This window comes from Tauraco erythrolophus, chromosome 13, assembly GCF_009769465.1.
Source record: "Tauraco erythrolophus isolate bTauEry1 chromosome 13, bTauEry1.pri, whole genome shotgun sequence".
NCBI lineage: Eukaryota > Metazoa > Chordata > Aves > Musophagiformes > Musophagidae > Tauraco > Tauraco erythrolophus.
Genome location: NC_141477.1, coordinates 22,637,820 through 22,660,257, shown reverse-complemented (window position 1 = coordinate 22,660,257; position 22,438 = coordinate 22,637,820). Strand labels below are relative to the sequence as shown.

The following is a 22,438-nucleotide window of genomic DNA, read 5'->3' as shown; positions in this document are numbered from 1 at the left end:
CACATTGAGGGAAACTCTGGGTTTTTTTCCGGAAATGTTCCCCAAGAGCGTCGTGCGGGCCGGTGCCGGGAGGGGAGGGCAGAGCAGGGCCCTGGAGGCGCCGGGGAGGCAGCGGGGCCGCAGCGGGACGGCGAGGCCTCTCTGCGGCCCTTGAGCGGGCCCTGCTCGGGGCTGCGGGGGACGGCGGAGCTCCCCGCCGCCCTCCCGGGCCGGCCCCGGGCCTGCGGGGCACCGCGAACGGGCACGGCGGCGCTCTGCCCTCCCCCAAGATGGCGGCCGCGGCGCCTCTCCGCACAACTCTCGCGAGGTTTGCGGCGCGGCGAATGGCGGCGCGGAGGGCGGGCGGCGCGGGCGCGCCGAGGTGAGGGGAGGCGGCCCCGCCGCCATGGAGCACATCACCACCCCGAAGGTAAGGGGCCGCGCCGCCGGCTTCCCTGCACGGCGCCTGCAGCCCGTGGGCCCGGCCGGGTCTGGGGCTCCGCGCGGGGCCTTCCCGCGGGGCGCTGAGGCGAAGCCCTCCGGGGCCGCGGGCCTTGGCCGGGGCGGTGGGCAGCGCCGTGCGTTTGCAGCGGCTTTTTTTTGTTTGTTTGTTTGTTTTAAGGTCGCGATTAGCTGAAGTAAACCGGACACTTTGCTTTCCTTCCCGGCACGGGTGCCCTCGAACGCTGCTCAGGCGGCCCGGGGTCGGTGGGAGGCCCGGAGCGGCCGGGTGGGCTTCCCCTCGCTGGGAAGGGCGCTTCGAGTGAGGCTGCCGCTCAGAAGGTGTTCGGGGTGCTGTTCCTGCGAGCTTCCTTCGCACCAAAGTGCGGAGACCCCCCCTCGGCCCAATAAGGGAACCAAAATGTGCGTTTTCGGAGGGATAAAGTGCCCCAGGAGCCCTGGGATCGCGGCGCTCCTGGGAGCTACAGCACATCGCGTTTATTCCGGGCAGCTGTGGTCCAGCCGGCGGGTTGGGTTTGGTTTTGAGGTTTTTTGGTACCAGGAGGGTTGCAGTGTTGTGTTCTGTGTTATTCCCAGGATATAAGTTTGGGGATGCTCCTTTCCCACGTTGTCTGAGGGGCTTTGCCAGCCCTGCTCGTCTCCAGTGGCCTGAAAACGGGCAGTATTAGATATAATGTATGTTATATGTGTGTATAAGTGACTATGTATACTGTAAGTAACGATATATACTATATAAGTAACTATTACATATTGTACGTGTGTATAAGTAACTATTTCAGTAACTATGCGTGCTGAAAAACGTGACATCCTAGGAAGACGTACAGCCAACACTTTGCTCTTCAAGTTTCTTTGCTGCCGTTTTCCATGATTTCTCTTACACCAATGATCCTGTAAGGAAGTTGAGATGTTCAACACCCAGAACTAATTTATCGTATACTGTTAAACGTGTTTGTTTGCGTTGTCCTTCCAATTATTTTTTTCATTATTTTTGGTTAACGGTGAAAGCAAAACTCTGTCTACGTTCGTTAAGAAGCAAGCAGGCTAGGAGAAATTCAATCGATGTAGAACACTTCAATGTTTTGTTTGTGCTAATGTTTTTAAGGGTGTTTTTATTAATTAGCTGAGCATGGTTTATGAAACACGCTTGCATGCCTAAGAAGTGTGTTGTTACCAGAAGTAGCTACTAATGGTTTTTTATGGTGACTGAGCAGTTGGAAGTCGGACTGGAGAGGGTTGTTGCTTTCACAGTTACGCTTCAGTTACACTGAACATGGACAGTCTTTTCTTTCACAGTTCTTTGTGTTATTATTTCTGCAACTGTGCACAGTAATAAACACTGATGATCTTGGCCACAAATCCGGTAATCCCGTTACTTACACTGGTGCTAAACTTTGACTGTTTGCTTAACCTTTTTGGCTTTAATTACTGGAGAAATAATTTGAATTTATCGTGTAAAGCTGAGTTAGTGTTGCAGGGGAGAGTTTAGTTCTTCTGTTTTTCTGTCTTGCTTCGTGAGTTGTATATTAGAACTTAAATTGTGTTTCAACAGGTGCTTAGTTACTTTCTTAATCGAAGTTAAATTTACTTTTTTCATACTTTTTTTATGTTACAGGTTGAAAATGTGAAGTTACTCGACCGTTATACAAATAGGAAGGCAGCAAATGGGACGTTGTACCTGACAGCTACCCACCTTATCTACGTAGACGCTTCTGCTGAAGTCAGGAAAGAAACATGGGTATGTCGTGTTAAAACACAAATATAAAAATTACTTTGTGTCTCGTATCCAAAATGTTTGTGAATTCCGAAGTTGTAGTGCTCTTTTGTAGCATTTTGATACCAAATGCTTAACAGAAGCAGCTGTTTTGGGAGGAAGTGAACACAGTGGTAATGTGACTTGATAGAGGTCGCCCACGGAATTAGTGTTAGTTCCAGGAACATAAAAAAAACCCACAACTTGTCTAGTTTTCTGTCTCAAACTCAATATACTAAGCCACTGAACTTGAATTTACAGCTTTTAGAAGTGCAAAATTAGCACTGAAAGTTAACCTTTTTTATTAATTCTAAAGTAAAATAGGAATTACAAAATATATTGCATATGGGGGTGGAGGGAAAGCAAAGCAAACAAGGTAAACTGAGCTGCACATCGGTCTCTAATTTATGTACATCTGTATTTTTTCAGTCTTGCTCTCAGTTACCTAGCCTTCGCGTGCACAGTCTGCATGTTTATTATGTTTGTTGGATAAATATCACAAACAGACTCATTTTCTGCTGCTAGTTAGATGCAGTAAGCGTAAATAGCTGATAGTATTGCAAAAACTTAGTATCTGCTTGTATTGCTCACAGCCTTGTCGGTGGCTTCTGAAAAACGTTGTTTATTTCCTGTTTTTCAGATTCTGCATCACCATATTGCAACTGTAGAAAAATTGCCTCTGACCACGGCTGGATATCCACTCCTCATTCACTGCAAGAACTTCCACGTGGCTCACTTTGTCATCGGGCAGGAGCGTGACTGTCACGACGTGTATACCTCATTGCTTAAACTTTCACAACCAGGTATTTAGGACAAGAGTCTGGTTTGCGGGTCGTGGAAATACTTTGAGCTGGAAGGCTGCCCTGAGTGCTGCAGAAAGCTTTGCCTGCCAGGCTGTTGGCTTCGCGGTGTCCGTGTGGGAAGGGGAGGATGTGAAATCTGCATCAGTTTCCACCACCAGAGAGGAGCTGCACGGGTCAGCTCAGTTTGTGGAGTGCTGCCCTGTAGACCAGGACGTTTGCTTCCAAACTAAACACACAGCTTTTATGGTGGTGGGAATGAGGTGGTGTCCCATGAGGAACTTGTGAAGACTCACACAAAGTTCACTTGCCCAACTGAGGCTATATGTGGCATCTCAGGCTTTTTTCTTGTAGCACTCATGCTGAGTGCCGTGTCCCATCCCTGGCCATTGTCAGTCATTTCTGTGACTTAGCTCTTGGCCTTGTGTAGTTCTGCCTTTTCCAGTTGATCCAGACGTTCACAGAATTCTGGAATCCCACAAATAAAGCTTTAAATGTTGGCTTCTTTCATTTGTTTCCTAATAGCATGTTTAGGCTACTGCTCCTTGGTGTTTGTCTTCTTTCAGTTCTGAAACCCCGTGCATCACTTTGACTGCCCTAACTTGGAGTCACTCCTAAATTAGGAGTGTAAGCAACACATTCTCAAAAGCCTGTGATCTCTTCTGGCCTCAGCTTTGTAGTCCATCATGGATGGATCTCCAGTCTCCTTGTTCTTCTTGCAGGACAGCATTCCACCACGTTTCCTGCCTGGCTTCTGTGAACAGCAGCTTCTGGTTTTGGGGTGCTCCTCCAGTGAACCAGTGTTTGGAGTTTGCCATTATTATAGGGATGCCAGTTGTAATTGCATTTTGTAGCTATGTCACTGGACTAAGGGGAGGGAGTTGGTAGCACCAGTCTGCTTCATGCTGGCCCTCATGTAGGACTTGAATAGAAATACTGTAGTAGAAATGGGTTTGGCTGCATTTAGGTTTTTCTTTTTTGATTGATATTGAAGCTTGTGTCTATTCCCAGCATCTTCCTTGTGCTTTGGATTTTTCTTAGTTCTGAAGTTCTAATTCTGATGCTGTATCTGACAAGCTTCTGGTGTCGTGTTTAAGAGCTGTCACCGTTCTTTCAGTTTTGAAAATTAGAGACTTTTGTAGTGGCTTGAAGCGTGGGAGCTGTCACTGCAGGGGATTACATCAATTCCTTTCGTCTTGTGGTTGGTTGTGTAACATGCTGTAGCTCTTTGTTCTATTTATGGATTTTAACAGTTCTCTCTTGTTTTAAGATTTCTGTATGCTTCCTTCGTGTTTTTTTGGCAGAGCATATGATTATTTATGATTTGCAGGTGATTGACATCTATGGGTTACCTGTCTGGTAACCTGGCTACTTTATCAGGCTCAGACAGGTTTCACTCTCTCTCTGGAGTGCTTGCTGCCTTGGGAATCAGCTGAATGAGTTATTGCTTGGATTTGCATTTTATGAAGAGAGAGAAGGAAATTGGGATGGTAGAGATGGAGGGGGGAAGAAATTACCATTTGTCAGACACAGCCTGAAGCTTTTGTTGGGCTGACAGTAATATTCGAGACATCTGTCAAGTTTTCCATGGCTCAGAACTTGCTCTTGAGCGATGAATTTACAGGTGTGCAAGAGCTGGTTTATGAACTCTTCACAGGAGATATATATTTTAATAGGTATTTTCATTTATGGATTAATTCTTATGATATAAGTCTTATCTAACGTGCCTATTGCAGTGAATTCAGCAGGAAATTATTTGTTCAGGAAAAATTACTACTTTGAAGTTTTAATTAATTCTAACAAAATGTTTCAGCGTATCTCCCAGCACGTGGGACCTGAGTATTGGGAATTCCTCAGGATTTCGGTATGAATTGTCAGCACTTGCTACTGCCCCAAATGAAAAGCAGTAAATGTGCGGCTGAGGAATTTTGAATATCCATGCTCTTCTATGTAGTAAAACTCGATTTTTATTGTGGTTTTTTTTTTTTTAAGGAGTGAGAATCAGCCCACGCAGTTTGCTTAGATCAGTGAAGTACACAAGGTGATAAAATAAAACTTCATCCTTCTGATCTCTGAGGAGGCAGAAGCTTAAGGAAAAATAGTTGTTATTAAAATCCAGCTAACTGTGCCATACAGTGGCATAGCCCTTGGGCTTCTCTCGTAAGTCATTGCCAAGCCTCCTGATCTGTGTTGACTGGGTAATTTTCTTCAGCCCTTGTACCAGTTGTGGTAAACCTGCAGCTCGTTGGCTCGCACGGCGTGCTTATCCGAAGGTCGGCCTTCCGGAAGAAGCGTTGACCTTTCCGTATGTCTTTGTAGCTCTTTCTAACCAGTTAATTTTTTGCTTTCTTCTTCCCAGTGAAACCTGAAGAACTTTATGCTTTCTCTTACAATCCTAAGACGTCTAAAGAGAATCGGGAGATTGGATGGAAGCTGATTGATGTAAAAGTAGATTACCAGCGTATGGGAATTCCAAATTACTATTGGGAAATAACGGATGCTAATAAAGACTATGAGGTAATTCTTGCCCAAAGTAGCCATTTAATGCAGTTTCTCTTTTTATTAATGACATACAGTCGTCCTTCTCGTGCTGCAGAAGCGATGCCTCTGGGGAGGGATGAGCTCAGTTGGTTTTAATCGAAGCAGCATCGTCTGGATGTGAAGTGGTAGATAATGATGCTATGGAAGAGCAGAACAGAGCTGCAGAGTCACCTTGGTTTGCTTTGGTCCTCCTGGCAAAGTACCAGATACTCGTTTTTCTAGAGAAATGTCAAACCATCTGTTACAAAGATCCTGAAGTACCCTTAGCTGCTTTTGGTATTGCTAAACCCTGTCCCACCAGGCTGGTGACAAATGTGTAGAAGAGAAAAAAAAGGCAGTGACTTGGCTTGGAGGGGAATGAGGCAGAGTGGAAGGAAGGAAAAAACAGTAATGGAAAACAGACCTTTTTTTTTTTTCTCTTGCTTGTTTGGAGCTTCTGCTAAATAGGGGCCCTCAGTCATTTCAGCCCTGACTGCTGCTATTTTCTTCTCTCCCACCCCTGTAAAGCCAGGTTGGATCTAAAGGACGTTAAATGCAAGTGTTTTTCAGCAAGCTTACTCAAATTCCTGCTTCATATTATTCCCCTTTTTATTTCTGCTGATGTTGTGTACAGTCAGACTTCTTTGTTTAAAAGACAAAGTGAGGAAGATACCCATATATTAAGTCTTGAATCCCTTCCCCCTGCTCTCCACTCCCTTCCCCGCTGGTTTTCTTTACTGTTACACTCTGGATTGGAAAAATATAAGCCTGTGCTGTCAGAAGTGACTGGTAATTTTAAATTACTATCTTTGGATGCCTGAAATGAGATATGATTTGAGAGGTGCTTTTTCCATTAGCTGATTAGGGCATCTGAATGCGAGCATCTAAAGTCATTAATCACTTTGAAGTTTTACTTGCTGGTATGTAACTCTCAAGTGCCAGTGCTTTGTAATTTCCTCAGGGTTTCCAGCTTATGTTTTAAAATTGTCAAGCCTCAAGTAAAGCCAGACTTGGAGAATGGCTTATCTGTGGAGTCCATCCCAAAAAGACTGTACTTACTTGAGGAAAAAAGGATAAAGCTGGTCTCTGAGGGTGCCACCTGATTGCTGGAAGTCGATTCTTGCTCATTTCGAGTTGAATAAGATGTAGAGGCAACTTTTTAAGTATAGCTGTCCTTAATTTATCTTTTTGTGGCAAACCAGAAGCTTTCCTAAAATTTATGGATGTAAAGAACTTGATTTTAATATGCATGGTGTACTGTGCAGTCGATTTCTTTAGGTTCAGTTGCAAAATTGATTATTTCCTTCACCACATTGTTTTAGTTTGCACCTCTTCCCGAGTTGTTTTTCTAAATGCATCTTAATGGCTCGAGACTTTGAACGCCATTAAAAAGTTAAGTATGCTATGGCAAACAATCTGTTTGTGTTGTTTATAATGCTAGATTATAAGAAAAAGATGAAAATTTTCCATGAATTTTGAACTGCTAAGTAGTAATATCTGGATTTTTTTTTCTTCTCACCTAGGTTTGCAACACATATCCTCCAGAAATAGTGGTGCCTAGAGCTGCTAATAAGGCGGTGGTGGTCGGAAGCTCGAGGTTCAGAAGCAGAGGGCGGATTCCAGTGCTTTCTTACTTGTATAAAGAAAACAATGTTAGTTGTTCATTGTCTGCTGCCTTTGTGGGAGGAAGGGTTTCCCGTCTTGTCCAGTCCCCTTTTAGTGAAAGGGAAGAGGGAGATGGCTGTTAGAGTGAGTTAACTTCCCGTCGGAGAACTGTCCTTCTCTTAACAGCTTTAATACTGGTTTGGTAAAGACAAACACTTGGGATGCATCCAGAGCTGTGCAAAAAGCACAGACTTTGCAAACTTCCTGTCTGGTAATTTTTTTTTTTTTATCAGCTTTCAGCAATGCCTTGTTATGTGGGTTTTTTTAATCTACCGTTCAGCTATACTGAATAATATTTTAATAAGATCTATGTTAAGTAGATTTTCTTGGCATTGAAGAGGAGGAACCACCCTGAAATAAATCCCCACTAGCTCAGAATAAATGAAGGTTTCAGGTTTGTTTTTTCCACTGAAGGCCAGAATGTAAATTTTTAACTTTGCTGTGTCAGCAATGTTTTAGATGCAGATGTAGGGAAAATGCTGTCACAGTCAAATTGTTGTTTTTTTGAGGAAGTGTGCCTTGACCTGGGCAACTGTATGGAGCTGTGCTGGCCGCTACGGAAATTTCCCTGAAGCATTCTCAGTGCAGGTCTGAGAAGGGAACGATAACAACCGAGAAGCAAAGGGAAAGTTGTGGAAAAGAATGATTTGGGCAGTAGAAACCAAGCAGAAAACATGAGGGATGCTGACATTTGGGATGCTGATCATCAGGCAGAGAGCACTGTGGGTTTGAGAACGTTGCAGTGAAGTTTACAGCAGGGCTCCTTAGCCTCACTACCTCCTTACGATTCCCAAACTTCCAGGTTTGAGAAGTATTCCAGCAGCTTTTCTGTGTGTCCATTTAAATAGCAGTTTTTCTGTGAAACAGGGAATAGGACACTTAAACCCCACAAAGGAGCGTTCTGTGGGGCAGGGCAGCAGAGACAACCCGAAAGCAGAGCGATGTGAGCTGTTGTGTGTTGCAGGCTGCCATATGCCGCTGCAGCCAGCCCCTCTCCGGGTTCAGCGCGCGGTGCCTGGAGGATGAACAGATGCTGCAAGCCATCAGAGAAGCCAACCCCGGGAGCCCCTTCATGTATGTTGTAGACACAAGGCCAAAGGTATCTCCATGGGGTTCGTGGCTACTTTTAAAGCTTGTGTCTGACTTAGTGATGCCTTTTCCAGTTGATTCTTTCACAGCTGTGCCGATGCTTTCTTACGCTGCGGTAGGTTCGATCGTCTCAGTCCTGAATCAGGAATTCAGTGTCTTAATGTGCCAACACTTGTGTGTAACAGAACTGCCACGTGCAGTGCTGCTAAGCGTGCTTGCACGCCCGGGGTGCTCGCACTTGAGGTTTGTGTCAAGGGTGACCTGAAGCAACGGGCAGTTTTGGCTGAGACAGTGAAGTGTTTTCCTGCAGAGAGCTAGGTCCTTAACATGCTGGCTTGGAGAGAAGCCTTAGGATTCAGTGCCACGAGGCAGAAATGCTTTTATCCGTAGACACGGGGCTGTATGGAATCTGGTAACAATTGAGAAAAGCAATTCCTCCATTTTTTTGCTTTTGTAAAAATAATGCTGATGTTCTGATGATGTGCAGCTTGGAGCTTAGTACAATTCATCTCTTCTGGTCTGTAGCTACTGTTTGGAGCCAGAACTTTGTTGCTGAGGTGTTTGTGTAATAAGATACTGAAGAAACATTCACAAAAATGGAATTTCCAGTGGCTGTTGTCTTGAGGAACTGAATTTAGAAACCAATACAAGTGATTGTCTTGTAAGCACATTGATTGGGAGTGTCAGTGTAAGCAACTTAGAACATAAGGATTTTTGTAGTACACAATTATTGAAACAAAAAGATTTGAAAGTGCTCTGTGTATTTTAAAATTGAGCTTTCTGAGAACCTGCTTCACTGTTCAGATATTTTATAGAAACTACAGATTTAGTTAAGCTATGGCAACAGTGAGAAGGGGAAAAAGTCTTTTTGGAAAAACAGGGAATGTTTCACCTGTTGTTCCAAGATGTATTTTGGCTTTTTGTAGTATGCCATTTCCTGGAGATTACCTGTTCTCTGATTACATGTATGTTTATAGCAATTGCTGTATGTTCTTTTGGTACAGACAGCTTCCAGCATCATAGATGTTCCACTGACATCTACCATTGATGGCAATTTTGTTCTGAAGTGTTTGGTGAAAAAGGGAGAATTTATAACTGGTGACATTTCTCCTAGCACAGCATGACTTACTCTGAGTGGTGGAACTGAAGCACTAAGGCTATTTAATTGTTCTAAAGAGGCAGATACCGTATCTGACTCTTTCTTTGCTCTACTTCTCTTCCCAAATTAATAGGTGAGGGGTTGAGGTGCTTCTTTTTTGGTCTCTGCTAAAGATTTCCTGGTAGCTCTTGAACTGGTTTGGGTAATTGGTAGAGCAACTGGCTTCTTTTCTACCTTTTTTTTTCTGCAGTGGCAGTTGGTTGCTGTGTTCTTTCTGCTCAACTTTAATATTTCTATGTTTCCCTCAGGTGGCTTTATTTCATCTGTGCATGTATGTCTGTGAAAAGCTTTGGAATTCTCTTACTATTTCTATACCACCATGTATGTATATGTTCCTCATAGAAATGGCTTTCCTAGTTTTATTTTCATGTGCTTCTGCCTGAATCTTTTTACGTAGCTTCACAGTTAAGGCAGAGTCAATGTCTCTTTGCCTGTTTTGGTGACAGCAGCATTCTGAAATTGGGTACGGTTTCGATGCTGCCTACCCTAAGAAATTCTATCCAGGGTCTTAATGAGTCTCTGCATAAGACTAACGGACTGGAGACCCCAGTATAATTGTAGTGAAACAGCTGGAAGTAATGTCTGGGAGGTGGGGAAGTACGTCTGAGTAACAACTGTGTTCGGTATATTTTCCGGGAGATTTTTTTTAAAAAAAAAAAAGGACTTGCAAAACGCTCATTTATTTCTGCGTAGTGTTTGCTGTAAGTTTGTCTCTTTCCTGTCCTGCTCCCGTTCCCTTGCACCTGCCAGTTGAATGCCATGGCCAACCGGGCTGCCGGGAAGGGTTACGAGAACGAAGACAACTACGATAACATTCGCTTCAAGTTCATCGGCATAGAAAACATCCACGTGATGCGGAGCAGCTTGCAGAAACTCCTGGAAGGTGGGTACAGCCCGTGCCAGTGGCCAGTCCTCATTCCCTCAGCCACTTTTGGGCAGAACCTTTTGCCAAATTTGTAAATCCCACGTGCCCGTGGCCTCGGGTGCTGGCATGGAAGCAGGTAAACGAAGTCAGAATCGTAATTTGTTTGCTGTATTTCTGGTTTACCGTGTAACTCTTTTAAAGTGGTTCAAAAATAGCAACTAATACTAACCATGTTCCTTAATTGTCTTAGTTACATAAAATGTGAATTTCCTAAATGTGCCAAATTAAAAGAAAAAGGCTGGAGGAATGCTATGTTTCACCATTAAGGTAGTCTTATGGTTACTTTGCGAGCTAGTGAAGGAAAACTAGTGTAGGTTGTTGAGGAAATGCTCTCCTGGGGTTTGCTGTGTCTAGTTTGCAGTGTTTAAGTGCTAAACAGCATTTCTGATTTGAAATAGAATTTTGACGTGATCTTCCAAAGACTTTAATCTCATACGTACCCAGTACTTATTTTTCATTTATTTCTCATTTCTTTACCTGAACTTGGTTTTAATACATTCAAACGTATTAAATTAATGTTTTAATACATTCAAATAGATTAAAATGCAGAGTGGCTCAGGTAATTAAGCTACTCTGTGAGATTATGATCTTAGGGGGAAAGTGTGGAGCAAGGCAGAAGCAATACTTACCTAAGCCATTGGAGATCAAGAGGTGAATCAGGCACATCTTTTCACTAATGTATTTTTGGAGCAGTTCCATTAAAAGTGATGGCATAGCTTGGATCAAACCAGCACACCCTGCCAGCTGGTTTCCAGCACTGTTGCCATCCTCATGCTGGCAAAGACTGCGGAACAGGGCAGAGTGGATGTTGCAAATCGTGCTGCTTGGGCCCTGTAGTTTTCTAAAATGTAATACAAGTGCTGTCATTCAAAATCTGAGTTTAATATTTTAGTAACCAGCGTAATGGTCGTCTTGCTTCAAAACAGTCGAATGATTGATGCTACCAATTGCCTGGCCAGGTAGCACTGCGGGATCCGTGGTGACCTTGGAGAAAAATGAGGCTATTTGCCCGACCGAGAGATTGTCCTGATCACAAGTATAAGTCCTCAATTGCCTGTTCTGGCAGATTTATTTTGTGGTGGAGGAAGAGGCAGAATAAATAGTTGTTTACTCCCTTATTCTTCTTCAACGGTGATAAAATCTCTCTTGCTGGTACTATTGAACTCTATTACTATAAGTATTTTCTGTGCCGGGTTTCAATATTGCCTTCAAGGTTAGACATGTTATTTCTCTCTCTGAATTACAACTTTCCTTCCTTCAAACCTTTGTGGTGGTGACTGCATGTTAGTGGTGGTTGGATGTGTGCGTGACGGTGATTTATAGTAACGGATCACTAAACACCTTCTTTGCTGGAAAAAAACGAGCTGAAAAAATGAGTTACTGTTGAAAAAAGGAGGAGGATATTTTCAGTTCTCTCATAGCTGAAAATTTCTGGGTTTTGTGTTTAAGTATGCAGCCAGTAGTTTGTGTCCTTTAGGCAGGATGTTGCTGCTGACACTTAAAAGTATGGAAATACTGGCTTTTAGGATCTACCAAGCTCTGTTGCTTTAAAGATAATGAGAAGGTGGGCAAAAAGAAAGATATTTTGTTAGCTGACACCCCGTTAATACCTTTGTTTGTGTTCTTAGTGTGTGAAACGAAGTCCCCCTCGATGAGCGATTTCCTCACTGGGCTGGAGAGCTCCGGCTGGTTACGGCACATTAAGGCTGTGATGGATGCAGGTGTCTTTCTTGCCAAGGTAAAGCTCTATTCCAGCCTGAATTAAAAAATATGTGCTGGTCTGTTGGGGACTGCTTCAGGGCTGTGACATTCTCTCTGGAGAGAAGAAGGGAAAGCGTTGGTATTCAGGTTGGCCTCAGCTCTCGAAAACAAGCCTGCAGTTGGAGAACATCACGAGGGGGTTACCCAGCTGCTCTCTCCTAGACATTTCCTGTGACTCAATGAAATGCCATAGGGCTTGAGACATTGTCTTCTTCACTGTGCTGAAACAGGCAGTTATCTAGGCTTTATTAGGATTCATTTGAAACAAATAAAATCACAGAATGTGAATAAGTGGCCTTTACGAACGTCTCTATATGATGCATATTTAGTAGTGCAAACATCTTGTAGCCTTGTGCTCGTTAGTTGTTGAACTGCTCTGCTCAAAACAAGGAATAGTTTAGACCAGTTTGTTTTCTCCTGGTTCTGTGTGATGTGGGGACTGCTGGGTTTGGCTATTCCATGCAGTCCTCGTTTCTGCAGAGCTTTGGCTTCGCAGCTGAGGCAAAAGGAGAAAAGGCACTAAGGCACATGGCTCTTCAGAGATGGCAAAGGGCATGTGGGTAACACGTGGCAAGAGGAGTGACCTTCTGTAAACGTTCTCTTTTCTCTCCAAAATTTTCCCATGTAGCAAGCAAGAAGCTGTTTCGTGTTTTTGTGTTTCTCTTCTGCCATTGGTACAAAGGGAAGAAGGTGATCCATGTGGGAGGAAGTTGGGATGAGCTCTTCTAATTTTTCTTGAGAAGTTCCTAGTTTCTGTGTGTCCAGCTGTTCTTCTTTACTCATCCACCAATTTTTCCCTCAGAGGAGGGGACTGAGAATTCTTGGCCTTTCAGAAGACTGAGTGTTTTGAGATCAGAGGGTCTTTGTTTCTTGGTGGTCTGTGTTGCTGACACGACATGCTACAGCGTTTTATTCTAGTCGGGATTTCCTGTGGGTTGGTGGCTCCCTGCCCAGCAATGGTGCATTTTCATGGTCCAGATGAGAAGGGACAGGTTTTCCCCTTGGGTTTTAGGCTGGTCAGGTAAATGCAGATGAAGGGATAGCATTTAATGACAGTAGTAATTACACCTAGAAAGCTGCTGAACTGTTCTGTCTGGTCTCTCCCTCGCAGGCTGTGAAAGATGAAAAAGCCAGCGTGTTAGTGCACTGCTCTGACGGCTGGGATCGCACCGCGCAGGTCTGCTCCCTGGCTAGCCTACTCTTAGATCCCTTTTATAGGACTTTTAAAGGCTTCATGGTAAGAACACGAATGTTGGAATTTCAAAAATAAAGAGAGCTTCCTGGATTTGAAATGTAAACAGGCCCTAATTAAATGTTGTAGGCTGTTTCCTGGAACAAACAGTAGGTGACCTATATAAAACCAGCTTTGATTCTATAAAGAAGCTTTAATTGCTCTGAACAGCATGGGCACAGAACGGCAGCAGTTGATTTGCAATTCCCAAACCTTTGTTTCCTTGAACGTCCACATGAGAGCCACTAATGAGACATTGCAGCAGGAGATGAGTGAGCAAAGGATGCAAGCTTGGCAGCAATCCACAAAAAAGTGGTGAAGCAGCTTGTCCTTTAAGACTGTTACAGTGGGTGGTCTCTCATCTGCTAGGATTTAAGATGAGGTGGACTCTTCTTGAGCACGGGGCAGCATGTATCACATATGTGATATTGCAGGATATCACATAAAATCTGTGCGTGGTTTAAGGCTTTTTTGTTAAAGCCATTACACAGGAATTTGGCCGTTTGCTTCTACTGCAGACTTTTCCTTCTGTGAAGCCGTCACTGCGTAAGTGTAGTGCAATGTGTTACCTTTCTGTTCATCTCCTTTTGTTAAATACCTGAAAGACAGGCTGCTCCTCTTCCTCAGAAGAGTTCCTTAAAAGAAACCCTGAAATCAGGACAAGGCACATCTCTCCTCCTCCGGCGTGTTGCACTGCTAGGGCTGTTTCCTTGCATTCCGTGCTGTTTTTATTATTATTAGTTGTGCTTCTGGATTACACTGCAGTCTTTTAACAGTTAAAAACACATCAAAGTGTGAAACATCTGCCTGGGCTTTGACTGTGCACTGGACAGTTCTGTATGAACTAAGAAACGTGATTTTGATTGGGACCCGGAGGAGTAAACCAGAAAAGGCGAACGCTGGTCTGCGCTCTGAGCAAATGGTTTATATGCACAAATCCTATGACAGTGGTTATTCCTGAATGAATGCCACAGAAGTGTAAAGAATGGAAAAAACCTGGAAAGCAATGTAACTGAAGTTTACAGAGAACCTGTTGTGAATTTCTGCCTTCCTTTTGTTCTGTAAGTCTCTGGGTGATGATAGCAGGAATTGATCTGTAACTATGATCCAGCAAGGCAAGTAATAATGAATTCAGCATCAGTCGTTTGGTTCCTTGTGAGACAGGTTTAAGGAAAATACTGCTCCCTTGTTCTTTCCATATGTATAGCACAGGCTTTCTATTGAAAAGAGAAATAGCCATGCAGTTTTTCTGATTTCGTCCCGAGCTCAGTACACAGCTGTACTTCTTATGTTCCTACTTGTGTGTTAAACACTTGTTGAATTCCAGTTGCTGATTTATTATACCAAATATCACGATAATCTTTTCCAAATTAAATAGTGCATAGTGTGATATTAAACTGTTAATTCTTTTAGCTCAGCATGTTTATGGATTATGATTTTAACAACATAGAAACTCCCTCAAAATAGTGCTGGACTTGTTTGAAATAACTTCTCATCCCAGCAGTGACATTGCACTGGTAACTGGGTAACTCCGTGATCTGTAGGTCACTATTATTATTTTCGTTGGCTTCTGTGGATACAACAGCAGGGTCAGTGAGTAGCATTGGTTGTAAACTTTTTAGAGTTTGAAGATCAAAGGCTGCATTTTGCTTTTTCTAAACAAAGTAACGCTCTTTTTTTAACCTCTGTTTTGAAACTACAGGTTCTAATAGAAAAGGAGTGGATTGCAATGGGCCACAAGTTCTCACACAGGTAAGAGCAGCGTGTTATCTGGGGCGTAGTGACTGGGTGAAGGCTTGGCTTGAAACCAATATGGTGTTTTCAGGTTCATCAACTCCCGTGAAAAACGTAAATGGAAACACAGGACAGATGAGAGATGATTTGGAAAATACTGGAGTTGGTGACGTAAAGCCAGTATCTGCTGGGGTTGTTATTTCACCAGTGCTTTTTGTGTTTCTTTACAAAATCATACAGCAAATTGTTTGAATTCTGAGTGTTTTCCTACTTGTAAAGTCACATTTGTGTGATATGAGGATGGTAATGTTCTGGCAAGCCATGTAAATTCTTCTGCAGGCGTCTCCTGGAAGAAAATCTCAGCTAATGTTTTACAGGACTTTTGCCAAGTTCAAAGCATAAGCTTGAGGCCAATATAGTGCTAAAACCCAAATTGATCTGCATTCTCTAGGCAGATTAAAAATGCTGTTCTCCCTCTAATTGGTAGGCTGCATCTACTAGGGATATTGCCTTGAATTACTACTGGTTGTATTTACCATATAGAAATTAGAAACTGAGATGGTCCAAAGGAACACCAGGAGGGGAGGGACCGGTCTGTTCAGTCATACTAGCTTGTTAAAAAAAGCTTTTTTCTTATTGTAAAACTGATTCCTGGTTTTAATAATAGACCAAATCTGTTTTCTTAAAGCATATCTGGAGAAAATAATCAATATGCACACCCTTATGCTGCTGTATAAGAGGAAGCAGTCAGAAGATAAACTGCTGTTTGGTCCTTATTAGCCAAATAAATGTTCTGTGGTCATTGTTTCTGCTTCTTTAGGGACTCTTCACTTTCTTGCTTTAAGACAAAAAAAAAATAAAAATACTGCTATTCTTCTGTTATAAAGAATTGTTCCAAATACGAGAACTTGGCAATGGATACAAAAAGTACTTGAGACAGGAGTTTCAGCATTGGCTGAGAATATGAACTTTTATGGCAGTAGGCAGTGTCATTCCTCACGGAGCGGTGGCCGGTGCCCTGCAGTTCTGAGGGAAATGAGTCCCTCATGCTGCTGCTTTTAGGGTTTTGTGATGGAATTGCAGAACCAGGAACTGTCATCTCTGTCGTAAGAAATCTCACTTCATTTGGCCACTTCACTTTGGGGATACCCTGTTCCTTTCTCTGCATTTCCAGGTTATATCTCTTCCTAGAAAAGCAGGATTCTGCCCCTGTTTTTTTTCTCTTGAGAAAGAGCAGCCATTAGGGTACAAATGGGTGGTGGCTGCTTTCCAAAAATGCTATAATTCCTTTTCTGCTTGTTTCTTCTTCTGTGATGGGTTGTAATGAACACCAATAGATCCCTGGCTAGATCTTTGCAGACCTAGTAGGGTTTTTCTGAACTTCATCTAAAGCAGTAAAAATATTTTTGTACTGTTGGTTTGAGGTTTTCTTTCTTGAGTTTTTCCTTTTTTCCTTTCTGAGTGATTCCCTACCAGGATTTCGTTCTTGATGCCCATGTGGAGCAAAATCAGGTTGTTGTGACTGTTGCTGTTTGTGCCAATGCCTGCACAATAAAATATTCCCACATCCATAGAAGATCATAGAGGACACTTTTTCCCCCCCATGCTGTTTCTGATTGTTCCTGGCAAACAGACAGAATCCCACTGATGACGTTTTCCCCCAATTAAGGGCCAGCATTAGTTGCTGATATTTGAGGAACAGATGTTTGTTTGGAGAGTGTTGCCTTTTTTCCCTTGTGCTAAAATCATAGCATGGGCTCAAGGATTCCTGTTTCACAAATATTTCCTGTGATGCTTGCAAGTCTGTTACGTAGACTCTGCCATGGCTAATTTTAGTGTAGAGAAAGGGACCTGGCACAGTTCTCATTGCTCCTACCAGGTGCCCTTGGAGAAGAAGTAATGCTGAGGGTGGCACACCTTAGGTAAACCATGTGGGGTTTTTTCCTGTCTGCAGAATAATTTCTTACTCCAGTAGTGAACAAAACTTCCCAGTTGTTTAATGGTGAGAGGATTTTTTGTTGTTGTTGTTGTTGAGTGACACAGGATTTAACCATTTTGTTTGCATCTCTAGGTGTGGCCATTTGTGTGGTGACCCCAAAGAAGTATCCCCTGTCTTCACTCAGTTCGTGGAATGTGTCTGGCAGCTCATGCAGCAGTTCCCGTGCACGTTTGAGTTTAATGAGCGTTTTCTTCTTGAAATCCATGACCATGTCTACTCCTGCCAGTTCGGCAACTTCCTTGGGACCTGTCACAAGGAGCGTGAGGATCTGAAGTGAGTTGGCAGTTCCTAGAGCCAAAAGCCTCGAAGTCACTTTGAATGTCAGGAGGAGGGCAGGTTGTGTGTGTTTGTCTGTTTTTAATGTGATTGTAGGTTAGCGAAGGGTAACGTTCTCTTGAGAGATGCTTGTGTTCCACAGTGGGGGGAAAAAAAGAAATTAATTATATCCCCAAAGTCAGGTGTTTTGATTTGGACCACAGTAATAACTTGCACATACCCTTTCTGGACTGGATAGTGTCCTTATTAAATGATTATATATTCCTCAGTGATGTATCTTGTGTTTATAAAATTAATCAAATACTGTGTAAAAATAATCCTTAACTCCCTTAATCTAATACTACTCGGAACAGCTAGCATTATTAATCCACTTCACTTGATTCTTTTTTTTTAGTGATTAGATGTTATTTGTAATTGACAGAATCTTGGAGAAGACACATTCTCTGTGGCCTTTCCTCTTGCAGAAGAAGCAGGAATTGAGAAATCCTTTGTACAGAGGATTTACAGCCTACAAAGAGCTTCAACCAAACACACTACCTTTCAGCTTCCAGTAAGTTGCTCATTTAAGAAGGGGGACATTTCTTTCATTGTAATGTAGAATGGTAATTCAGGTTTAATAAAATAAATTTTCACTGATTTACATGTTTGTTTTACCTTTCTCCTCCATTCCTCATCCATAAACTGAGAGTAGTAGTGCACAGGTAATTGCTAAATAAGCGCAGGTACTGCAAATTAAAATATTTTTTCTTTGGTGTTGAGAAAGAGGGTGGGGCAAGGCAAGGAAAAGAACTTCAGATGAGTAGATAAGACACCCCACACACCCCCCTGACTGCTTGCTCTGTCAACGTGAAAGAGTAGGCAAATCTTAAAGAAATTTCTTTCTTTCCTCCTTTTTAATGTATATTAAGGAAGTCTTTCAGACAGGAGTTTCGATGCCCACTCACACCCAGGCTGGTGCAGTCAAGGGGATGCTCACAAGAAGAGATTTCTTGTTGCCACGTCTCTGTGCTTGCCCAGGGTGTTCCAGCTGAGGTGGTTACTTGTGCTTTGTTCCTGGCTCACTCCTGTTCCCTGCTAAGAAAGAGGGGGATGCAAATGTGGTGTTAAATGCTGGATGTGGTTACTGGCTGGCAAGAGTTTTAATAAAAGTAGGGAGGTGGGGCAAACTGAGGACTTGAAGGTGAACTGCCCAAGTTTCCAGTGAGTCCACTATAGAAAAAAGTGTATTTTCATCTTGTGCTAACATCTGCTGCCAGTGCATGTGGATCATAAGGCAGAAGTACTTAAATCCTCAGAAGGTTTTTTGAACTTTTCAAAAATACACCCCTCGATACTGTATTTTATAATCCAAGGCTGTGGCAGTTTTTTTAAATCAGTTACTAATCCCAACTTGCTGATTTTTTTTTTTTTTTTTTTTTTCTTAAACAGCATCTACTTTATTGGCCAGTAGCATTCAACTGGCCACTTAATTCTCTTTTCTTGCCTTGTTCTTGAGGTTTTGGTGCGGGATGTACAATCGCTTCGACAAAGGAATGCATCCCAAGCAGTGTGTATTGGATCATCTGCTGAGCTGCGTGGGCCAAAAGGTGAAACTGGAGGACAATGCATTGGAACTGGAAAATGTGAGTCCTGAATCTTAATAATGTTTAAAATTACATGGTGGTTTTGGCGAATGTAACTGGGATTGAACATTGGTACTGAGTAATTGTTTCAACATGCTGGGCAGAGCTGGCAAAACGAAGAGGTTAAATGACATCACTGTAATAAAAGTTTGATTATGCAAAATTCTCATCTGCTAGGTAAAAGCTGTGTTTGGTCAAGTTCCCTTGCAGGCTTGTGATGTTCTGATTCTCTAAATGAAGCAGATGTTAGAAAAACATCTGGGTTTCAACTCTGCACGCAACAAACTTCAAGGGAGGGAGAGAGAAGAGAAAGTGCCTCCTTTTCCCCACACATAAATAACATGAATATGCAAAAATATTCTTGTCTTTAGCTCACCTCCATGTGTTTCTTTCTCGCCTTCCCACTCCCAAGACACATTGGAAAAACTGGTGATCAACCAAGTATTAAAATAGTTGAGTTACTTCAGTTGCCTTTCATGTAATGGCCAAAATGTAACTGGATGGTGTGGGCTGAATTCCCTCTGAAAGCGCCCACCTCGGATTTGAAGTGCTTTGCTAAAACAAGACGAGGATGTTGAACGTTTACTGCCTGTGTGCTGTGATGTTGGAGGGCAGAAATCTTGTGTCCAGAGTAATTTCTCTCCTTCAACCCAGAGTAATAAACAGCGACATGCTTCACGGTGTGGCGAGTTCTGATCAGATTCCCCAGCGCTGTATTTGTCTATGTGAAGATGTTGGTATCTCTCTCAGCAGTGCAGGACAGCAAAAAAAAAAAAAAGAAAAAGTTGATAGTCTCATTAGCTTTTGGAAGTGCTGTAGTTTTATGTTTCTACATGTATTGAATCTGGCTGAGATGGAGTAATTTGCCCCTGGCAGCTCTCAGTGCTGTGCTGTGTACCGGGAGCTGGAAAGGTGTGGACAACACAGCAGCACTTTGGCTGCTGCTGAGCAGTGCTGGCCACGGCGTCAGGGCTGGCTCTCCAACATCTTGCCCACCCCACTGGTGAGGAGGATCTTGGGAGGGGACACGGCCAGGACAGCTGACCCAAACTGACCAGAGATATGTTCCGTACCATACGGTGTCTGCTCAGCGATAAAAGCAAAGAGAAGGCAGGAGATGTTCATTATTACAATGTTTGTCTTCTGGAGCTGAAGCCCCACTTCCCAGGAAGTGGCTGGACATCACCTGCTGATGGGAAGTGGAGAATAAATCTTTTGGTTTTCTTTGCTTTCACGTGTGGCCTTTACCCTTGCTTTATTAAACTGTCTGTATCTTGACCCACAACGTTTTTTTCCATCTTATTTTCTCTTCCCCTGTCTTGCTGAGGAGGTGAGTGATAGAGCAGCTTGGTGGGTACCTGGTGTCCAGCCACAGTCAACCCACCACAGTCCTGTACAGCTTCCTGAAAGGAGAAGTGTGGCTTTTCTTTATGCTCAGGGCTCCACTTGCAATATCCTTTCTATACATATTAAAAAAAAACCCCATCCAACCACCAACAAACCAAAAAAACACAGTAGTGGGAGAGTCATCTAAAAATATACCAAGGAGAAGACCTATCAGTGTTGTTTGCTAGGTTAGTGTGAATGCTGGAAATTTTGGTTTGTTAGTTAAATAATGATGTGTGTGTCAGACACGTCAGGATCTGCGTCCGTGTACGTTATTGCTGGATGGCAGAGCTGACAAAGAGGTGCTAATGCAGGACAGCAATGTTGGCAGCTGGTTTTTATGTGTCTCTGACATCTGGGAGTAATAGCTTTCATGAATTTTTTTTTTAATGTCTTTTTATTTGTGTAGAAACTTCCTTTCCTTGATGGTCCTTTGCCCAGCGAGCCTTGCTCCTTACCTAAAGTAGGACGTGCTGCTTCAAAAACACCGATGCTCAACACCCCTCAGGATTACGAAGGGGACCCACCTCCCGTGCTGAGCAACGGCGCCGCGGCGGGGGACGCGGACGCCGTGTCGGACGCGGACCGGACACCCGAAGGGAACCAGTCTCACCACCAGCACCTCCGCCAGCTTAACGCCGCCGCTGGCGTTCTGGACTCGGGAGCGAAGGAGGGAAAGCAGCAGCACCATTGATCAGCTCGGAGAACCGTGGAGGATGAAGCGGGCACTGGTGGGGGCGAGGCGTGGGGGAGCGGTGCCCCCTGCCAGGGCACAGACCCCGCCACCCTTCACGTGAGTACGTGTGTGGCAGGGAGCTGTGCTCGCTGCAGAGAAGGCGTTTGCACCCTTCTGTGGCCAAAAGGGTGAAGATGTGCACAGAGCTGCCCAGGAGGCTCCCTCCAGTTCGCATAAACCTTATTTTTCAGTGGAAACATGGTGTGTCTTTAAGGTGTAAGTCTGCCTGCCGGTACTGGTATTTCAAGCTGAACAAAATCTTGGCCAGTTAACGTGGGACTTAGGAGTTTTGTGGTATTTACAGCTGGAGTAGGGAAGATGCAATCCGTTTATTCTCAGTGGTGGTGCAAGGTCATGTTAAAATGATAAAAAAATTCAGTTCATCTCAAAATGATTTTAAAAAAAAAAAAACAACAACAAACAAAACAAACCCTTTTCTTGGCTGTGAATGAGTCTCTGCATGGACCCTCACCTTGTGGCAGAACTGGTTTGGTTTTTGTTTCCTATGCATATTTGTTACACAAAAACAAACCCCTGTGCCTTTTTGTGGAGACCGTTTTAATGCCTAGCCACGCCATGTGCTACTTTTTATTATTGTTGTGAGAGCGGAGTATTTGGTGGGCTTTGTAGTCAGTATTTTTACACAAGGTTTTTTATCTGCTGCCAGCTTCTCCGGGATCTTTGCCGATCCCCTGAGTTGAGCAGCTTCTTTCCAAGCCGACCTTTCAAAGAATAAGCTTTTATGGACCTCGCTTACTGATTGGGAGGGTGCAGCAGCCCACCAAGACAGCCTGCAACACCTGAATTTTTGACAGGGAGAGGATTAGAGATGAGAAAAGATAGGAAAAAAATTATAAGGAATTTTTCTCTCTTGTTTTGTGATCTGTATTAAGTTGAAGCAAGAGAGTATCTCCGTGTTCTAAGGAATGGATACCCTTTCCCTGCACCCATTGATGAGGGAGTGATCAGAGATGAGGCGTGTTGTGTTGTTGCAACGGGGCCAAAGTGATTACTTTGTCCCATACCGAGTGATTATAATGGATGTTGCCTTGGGTGTTAAAATTCCATGAACCTTAGAGGTGTTTTGTCTGTACTGTCAAGACCAACAATATCTCTCATGGCATTGAACTTCATCGTTTTGTAGAGCTGGTGACAAAACTTAAATTGGGACGTGACCCCTTACTGGAATAAGGAGTGGACAACTTGGCTCGTGGCTGTGGCTCCAGCTTGGACCACTCCAGTGCTTGTTACCACCACTTGGTTTCCTTAAGCTGCAGTAATCTCAGCTGGAGATGCTAACTCAAAGTTGCAGGTTTCAAACAGAGACATATATTCCATTTGTAC

At 43.4% G+C, this 22,438-nt stretch overlaps 1 protein-coding gene across 2 annotated transcripts; it reads left to right on the top strand.

Moving 5' to 3' along the window:
• Nucleotides 1–385: 385 nt before the first annotated feature.
• MTMR8 (myotubularin related protein 8) lies at nucleotides 386–21,115 on the top strand. Of its 2 annotated transcripts, XM_086619436.1 has the most exons (15): nucleotides 386–409; nucleotides 2,054–2,176; nucleotides 2,832–2,994; nucleotides 5,351–5,508; nucleotides 7,035–7,163; nucleotides 8,141–8,250; nucleotides 9,673–9,745; nucleotides 10,175–10,307; nucleotides 11,978–12,087; nucleotides 13,222–13,347; nucleotides 15,044–15,093; nucleotides 17,147–17,347; nucleotides 17,772–17,900; nucleotides 18,846–18,972; nucleotides 20,768–21,115. In XM_086619436.1, the coding sequence occupies exons 1-15, from the start codon at nucleotides 386–388 to the stop codon at nucleotides 21,050–21,052; spliced, it is 1,941 nt and encodes a 646-aa protein (XP_086475562.1). In that variant the 3' UTR covers nucleotides 21,053–21,115. The 2 variants fall into 2 exon arrangements, with proteins under 2 accessions (XP_086475562.1, XP_086475563.1); XM_086619437.1 differs by lacking the exon at nucleotides 9,673–9,745 and having other exon boundaries at nucleotides 8,141–8,275.
• The last annotated feature ends 1,323 nt before the right edge of the window (nucleotides 21,116–22,438 follow it).

What these genes read in the sequence shown, in the direction of transcription:
- MTMR8 (XM_086619436.1), top strand. Translation starts at nt 386, where the DNA reads ATGGAGCACATCACCACCCCGAAG. An exon ending in ATGCTAATAAAGACTATGAG is followed by an intron (nt 5,509 to 7,034) that starts GTAATTCTTGCC and finishes CTTCTCACCTAG; the next exon opens with GTTTGCAACACATATCCTCC. An exon ending in GGACTTTTAAAGGCTTCATG is followed by an intron (nt 13,348 to 15,043) that starts GTAAGAACACGA and finishes TTGAAACTACAG; the next exon opens with GTTCTAATAGAAAAGGAGTG.